The sequence below is a fragment of the Pinus tabuliformis genome, chromosome 9 (genome assembly GCF_031772625.1).
Source record: "Pinus tabuliformis cultivar Carrire ecotype Pingquan chromosome 9, CPIR1, whole genome shotgun sequence".
In the NCBI taxonomy this organism is placed as follows: domain Eukaryota; kingdom Viridiplantae; phylum Streptophyta; class Pinopsida; order Pinales; family Pinaceae; genus Pinus; species Pinus tabuliformis.
The window spans coordinates 1,839,903,703-1,839,910,857 of record NC_142307.1 but is presented as its reverse complement, the minus strand read 5'-3'; the positions used below and the strand labels follow the sequence as shown (position 1 = coordinate 1,839,910,857).

The 7,155-nt window shown below is 42.7% G+C and overlaps 1 protein-coding gene across 1 annotated transcript; it reads left to right on the top strand.

Moving 5' to 3' along the window:
* The first annotated feature begins 2,739 nt into the window (after nucleotides 1-2,739).
* LOC149156162 (uncharacterized) lies at nucleotides 2,740-5,483 on the top strand. Its single transcript, XM_089444662.1, has 3 exons — nucleotides 2,740-2,873; nucleotides 3,014-4,248; nucleotides 4,732-5,483. Exons 1-3 carry the CDS (start codon nucleotides 2,740-2,742, stop codon nucleotides 5,481-5,483), a joined length of 2,121 nt encoding a protein of 706 aa, XP_089300788.1.
* The last annotated feature ends 1,672 nt before the right edge of the window (nucleotides 5,484-7,155 follow it).

Below are 7,155 nucleotides of genomic sequence, written 5' to 3'. Positions count from 1 at the left end.
CACTATTACCTTTTTCTTCTTGATTTGTCCTTCTATCTTGATGGTTTGAGGAGTGGTAATTCCCGCCAATGCATTACAAGATATGGTCAGATTTATTTGTTCTTCATCTAGGCTTTGTTCCTGGAGTATATCTTCTTCTTTTGACCTTTCTTGCTCCTTTTCTTCTTCCTCTTCACAATCTATGTAGAATAATTTCTTCTCAGCACACTTATGACCTTTAGTGTATTTGCTATCACAACTGTAACAAAGCCCTTTTGCTCTTTTTCTTCCAATTGTTGTGGTGTCAACCTTATAGGTTGTGGAAGACTAGGGGCAACAACACTTCCGTCTTTATAGTTGTGAGTGGTATGCTTCCTGGTTGCCATAATTTTGCTTTCCATTTTTCTTGCTAACCTGAATGCCTTCTCTAATGAATCAGGTTCCCAAAGGCGAACATCATGTTGGATATTATCCTTTAAAGACCCTATGAACACATCAATCCTATGCTCCTCTGGAATATCTTTTACCCTTATGTTCAATTTTTGGAACTCCTCAATGTGCTCCATTACTGAACCCTTTTGTTTGAGACTTATCAATTGGCTAAAAAAAGTGTTGCTTTTTGTATCTTCATAATGTGCTATCAATTCTTCCGTAAAAATTTTCCAAGTGATAATTTTTTTACGAGAGAAAAGCCATTGATACCATACAAACTGATTTGGTTCCAAATATACAGTTTCCATACGTACCTTTTGTGTGTTTTGCACATTATTGAGATCGAAGAACTGCTCCATCTGTAATATCCATGTGGCGGGATCCTTGCCATCAAACTTCCTCATATCGATTTTTGGAATATGGTGGGTCTTCGATCCAACATTAGAATCTATGGAATCATGATTAACATTTCTTTTGTTCACATCATGAGTTTCCTTTACAACCTTTTCACCATTAGTAAGTATCTCTTGTAGAAAATTTGTCAAATATGTCTTCAAATCTGCCATGTCTGTCTTCAAATCTGTCTTCAAATTTGCCATGTATTTCTTCAAATATGTCTTCAAATCTATCTTCAAATCATCCATCTTAGCTTCCACACCATTTATCTTATATTCCACGCCATTTATCTTAGATTCCACGCCACTTATCTTAGCTTCCGTTAGCTTTTGTGAGCGTGACATGTGTTGCACTTGTTCTTGTAATTTTGATATATCATGTAGCATTTCTTCCTCTTCTTCATGAGTCATGCTAGAGATTTTAGGTTCCTTACTAGGTGTTTGCATTTTCTTTCTTCAGGGCATCATTTACCGATAATAATGCTTTACTATGCCCTTTGAATTACGTTAAACCAAGCTTACACAAAAATTGAAAAAAACTACACACCTTTTTTTTCACTTTATAGAAGCCTGATATTGAATCTGATGTATCTCTGTAATTTCGGATCATCCAGTTCTGAAATTGTTCCCTGTAGTAGCCTTCTATGTCTTCTTTCCAATGCCACAAGTTTGACCCAAATTGGATTCTCCAAGGAAGAGTTATGTGAAATCTCCCACAGTGACTTGCTTTTAGACTAGTTCAGTAGAGCAAAATTGTACGACGTGCCACGTGTCACTGTTTCAACCTTTGAATCTGAAACACGCATATAAGAAACTACAGTCTGTCCTCTTTCTATACCATCTTACAAAATTTCAATCCGATCCCCAGAGAGAAAGTTATGACGATTTTCCCCAGGTCACCTGTTTTGAATGTAATTCAGGAGTCTGCAAAAATACCAACTTCCTCAGATCATATCTCCGTAAATATCGCGCGAAAAGCTCTAAAATTCGGACCCAAGGTTCAGCGCAATTTCTTCTCAAATGGGTTTTGTTTGTGACTTCTGAAACGTCACACAAAAAACGTTATAGCGAAAATGCCACAATGACCCGTTTGGAGTAGCGAAACCCTAGAATCCAAAGCTCTGATACCAAATGTTATGAAACCAGCTCACAAAAAGATAGAAAAGAGAGATCCACGCCTTAGAATTCAGCCTCTTCGAGGGAGCAACCTCCTTTACATTACATAAATGAACAATTCTTGGATGATACAAATGACAAAACCTCCTTTCTATATATAGGAGTCTAAGGAGTCACAATATAATCCAGTCGACCTAACAATAATAATATAAAGCCACAAAAATAACAATAGAGGGATTCTATGGGGCACAGAAATAACAACAAGGGGGTAATAGGGGCACAACAATATAAATAAGGGGTATAACTACAATAGTAATGGGGTAATCACTAGTATTATAGGGACCCAACAGAGATGATTCAACATCCTACCATATTTGTAATGTACCGGTAAAACATTGTATGATTGTTTTACAGGCTTCAACTTCTACTTTTCCCTGCATACACATAAGTTTATGTTCAGTAAACATTTGATCAATCATTTGCTCGATTTGACCAGTGTTGAGATTGTCAATGTTCCATTCTTTATAAGAGTTGTTCCGAAAGGTATAAGTTTCTGGAAGTTTACCCTTACCAAATAGGTTAGGTGCTGGATATCTGGAAAATTGGGTTAAGAGGGGCTCATAGATGGGAAGTAAATTATTTTTAGAGGACAAAAGATGTTTGGTTTTAGTGAAAGGTTCTAAAAACAATGAATAGGAAACTTTTGGTGAACTTCTGGGAGATTTCTCGTGTAATTATGGTTTCTCTTTTGGTAATAAAAATGGAATTTTCTACTTTCTTAACATCATGGTGGATATAATTGATCTAATGCAACGAAATGAATGTCATGAAATACAAGCCTAAACGATCTGAGGTTTGGGCGTCGGGAGCTCGGACTAGGGTTCTGAGGAAAACTTCAACGGCGCAGACTGCACAGCACCGGACCCATTCACGGACGAGACGGAAACAACTGTATCGCAATAGTGCTGTAGGACACTAGAGCAGCACAATGGAACCTCCTAAGGGGAGGGCGTCAGAGCCCTCCCCTTCGCAGCACGGTCTTGATCAGACAGTGATTTTTGGATCTATCGATAAGGAGGTTTTAAATAAAGGGAATCGGCAACAGCATGGAAACAAGGAGACAGGAGGTCGAAGGACAAAGCCAAAGTCACACAAGAAGGAGAGGAAAAACCAGAAGAAAGCCCGAAAGTATCCTCAACAACATGCAGGCCTATAGCCAAAGAACGGCCCCGAATAGAGTTGTCGGGACACAAGATTGACAAGCGAATAGAATACATGAGGGATCATGCCCTTATTGGGAAGTTTATAGGGTTTTGGCTGACTGAAAAAGCCTTATATGGCTGGATAGCTGCGAAATGGAAACCCAAAGGAGATGTCACTCTGCAGCTAGGGCCGAAAGGCTTCTTCACATCGATTTTCTTCTGTCTAGAGGACAAATACAGAATTCTGGGAGCAGGGCCCTACTTTTTTAGCTCAGCGGGACTGTATTTAAGGGAATGGATACCAAGATTTAACCCGGATAAGGAAGATCTCACCTGGGCACCAGTCTGGATCAGAATGTACTCACTTCCAGATGAATATTGGGACGAGGACATTCTCAAGGATATAGGAAATGGACTGGGGGAATACATCAGAGCGGCAGAAGAAACAAAAATGCGCGGATACACTTCCTATGCCCGCATATGCATCTTCATGTGCCTGAATGAAGCTCTGCCAGAATCGGTAAGTATCTCCCACCGTGATGAAGAATGGATCCAACCTCTAGTCTATGAACATGTCCCCTTTCGCTGCAGGAAATGCCATGCTCTTGGGCATCTTTTCAGGGACTGTCCTCTGAATGCCAAAGCCAATACTCCTGAATCCTCTGAAACCCTAACCCAAGATGGCTTCACCAAAGCCCCTAGCCGAAGACGATCGAACAAAAAACCCACAAATGGGAACAAACCCCAGCAAAATAACACCCATGGCCCAGTTACTAAGAACAGCTTTGAAATTCTCACTCAGACCTCTGATGAGCAACCCCCGATCTCCGAGTCCAGCCCTGCTCCTCCTTCTTCCTCCTCCCATCCCCCTCCCTCAGCTTCCCCCTCCAAATTTCAAACCCCCATTATCCTTCCAGCTATCCTCAGAGAAGGTCAGAAAGAGACAGCAGGGAAACATAAGGATATGGAAATCGATGGAAAGGCAGATCCCCCTCAAGGCTCAGAGATTAATATGGAAGGAAGCAGCCAAGTGCAACAGATGGAAGAAGAACCAGAAAGCATAGATCTGAATGGCCTAGACATTCTAGAATTAGAACTTTCTTGCAAAAAGAAAGCATACGACAGTATACCAGAGAATCAACTCAATAAGCTGGAAGTGGTCATCTCGAGGGCCTATCATTAGCATCAACTTGGGATACATCCGGGAAGTCATTGGGATGGAAGCCTTCCCCCAAAAGACACTAAAAAGAGAGGAAGAAGAACCGATCTTCAGTGAACGATCGAGATTGGGAAAATCCTGGTAGACTCAGGCAGGTATGTAAAACTGACGAAGTACTACAAGCCCTCCATCAATAGTTGAACCATGAAGCTAGTATCATGGAACCTAAGAGGGCTCAATAGCCCTGGAAAACTCAGAATGTTAAAAAACATTATTAAAATGGAAAAGCCGCAAATGTGCTTTCTCTAGGAAACCAAATGTAACAGCTCCACATTAGGCAGTATACTCTCCAAAGCTTGGCCAGGTTGTCGCTCGGTTGCGGTAGATGCCTCTGGAGCTTCAGGAGGGCTTGCTATTGCATGGAATACATAAGCGTTAACTCTTTCAGATTTTCACGCTTCTCATCACCTCATCCAGGCAGCCTTCCACATTCTAGGCACAAATATTCATGGTAACTTATCAAATGTATACTTCCCGCAGGATACAGGAAGAAAAATTGCGCTCCTCGACACTATAGAAGCTCTGAACAATAACAGGAGGCATCCGCTATGGATTATTGGAGGCGATTTTAACATGATCACTAAGATAGAGGAGAAGATCGGGGGGAGAGTTAGAATGGAACAAGAACATGCCCGCTTCAAGGACTTCATCCAGAATACATCCCTCATAGATTTGCCGTTCTGTAATGGCACTTTCACATGGAGCAATCGCATGGCTGGTAAGCATCAAATTGCTTCCAAACTGGATCGCTTCCTCATTTCAGACAATGTGGTTCATCTTGGGGGGGACATTTCAGCTGCAATACTAGCGCACATGGGTTCGGATCACTGGCCAATTGCCCTCCAATGGCAAAGACCAGGCGACCAAACAAAAAGACCCTTCCGCTTCGAAGAGTTCTGGCTCTCGCATCCCACGTTTAAAGATTTTGTTAAGACTACATGGGCATCCTTCATCCCACCAGAAGGGTCAAAAATGTATCAGTTCCAACAGAAGCTCAGATTTTTAAAAAATCACCTAAAGAGATGGAATAGGGAGACCTTCAGAAATATCTTTAAAGTGCAACAAGACCTAAATCAGGAACTGGTGGATCTCCAACAAAAGATAATCACAAAGGGGCATACTGAGGTGACTCTAGAATAGGAACGACGCATCCACAACCAACTCAAGGAAAGGAGAAAGCAAGAGGAAATTTATTGGAAGCAAAAATCCCGGATCAGATGGCTAAAGGAAGGAGAGCGTAATACCAAATTCTTCCATAGGACCACGGTTCAGAGAAGAATGCACAACAGCATTCCTTTCATCCAAAAGCAAGGGGGAGTGAAAGTAGAAAAGCATGAGGAAATTGAGGAGGAACTCCTCAATCACTTCAAACATGTCCACCAAGACCCTGAAGGAGACCGGCGACATGCTATTGAAAGAATAACCAACAATGTGCCAAAGCTCATCACGGAGGAACATAATGAGCTTCTCCTGCGCCCTATTCTATCCCAGGAGGTGGATGAGGCAATGGCATAGCTTAAGGAAGGAAAGGCCCCTGGCCCAGATGGATTCACCACCACGTTCTTTCACACCTTCTGGGAGATGATAAAACTGGAGGTCTGGCAAATTGTAGAAGAATCAAGGGCCCTCCGCAGGCTTCATCCCTCTCTCAACTCCACCTTCATGGCCCTCATCCCTAAAATGGAGGATTCAATAACCCCTGACAAATTCAGGCCGATTGCACTCTGCAACGTCATTTACAAAGTCATATCTAAAGTCATTGCAAATAGGTTAAAGCCCCTCTTGCCTCTGCTCATCTCTCCGGAACAGTCGAGGTACGTGGAAGGGAGACAGATCATGGATGGCATTCTCCTCACTCACGAGATAATACACTCCCTCAAGCAATCAAAGCAAGCATGTATGATTCTCAAGCTGGATCTCTCTAAAGCGTTTGATAAACACAGCTGGACTTACATTCAGCAAATGTTAAAAGCCTTTGGATTTTGTTCTATGTGGATCCGCTGGATCATGAGTCTAATTACCTCCACGCACTTCTCCATCCTGGTGAACGGCATCCCCTCCCGCCCCTTCAAACCTTCTCGAGGAATTAGGCAAGGGGACCCCCTATCCCCCTTCCTTTTTGTTCTTATGGCTGAAGGTCTAGGTCGTCACATCAAACACGCCCTCCACTCACATCAGCTCAAAGGTCTCTCTGTTCACAACACCCCTGCCACCTCTCATCAGCAGTTCGTTGATGACACCATGTTATTTGGATACCCCTCTGTCCAGGAAGCCTCGTGTTTAAAAACCTTGCTCAATGATTTCTCCGAAGCTTCAGGTACCAGTGTCAACTGCTCCAAATCGCAGATCTTCTTCTTTCACACTCCTCCTACTATCAAATCAGCGGTCACTCGCATCCTGGGTTTTCCCACTGCAACCCTTCCCTCTAAATATCTTGGAGCCCCCCTAACTGCCTCAGCCATAAAGCACTCCGCTTGGCGAACTCTCATTGAGAAGCTTGAATCCCGTCTTAACCTTTGGACGTACAAAAATTTGAATTTGGCCAGTCGTGTGGTGCTCATCAAGTCAGTCCTTCAGGTCATGCCTCTCTATCTTTTCTCAATCCTTGCAGCGCCGAAATGGGTACTAAAAAGAATCAGGAACCTTCAGCGTGGATTTCTATGGGGCAGCTCGGCTACTAATCGTAAGTGGGCACTTGTTAAATGGACCACCGTCTGCATGCCCAAAGACAAAGGTGGCATTGGGCTGAGAGACCCAGAGCACAGGAACTCCATTATGAGTGCTAAAATTTGGTGGCAGTGGATCACTAACC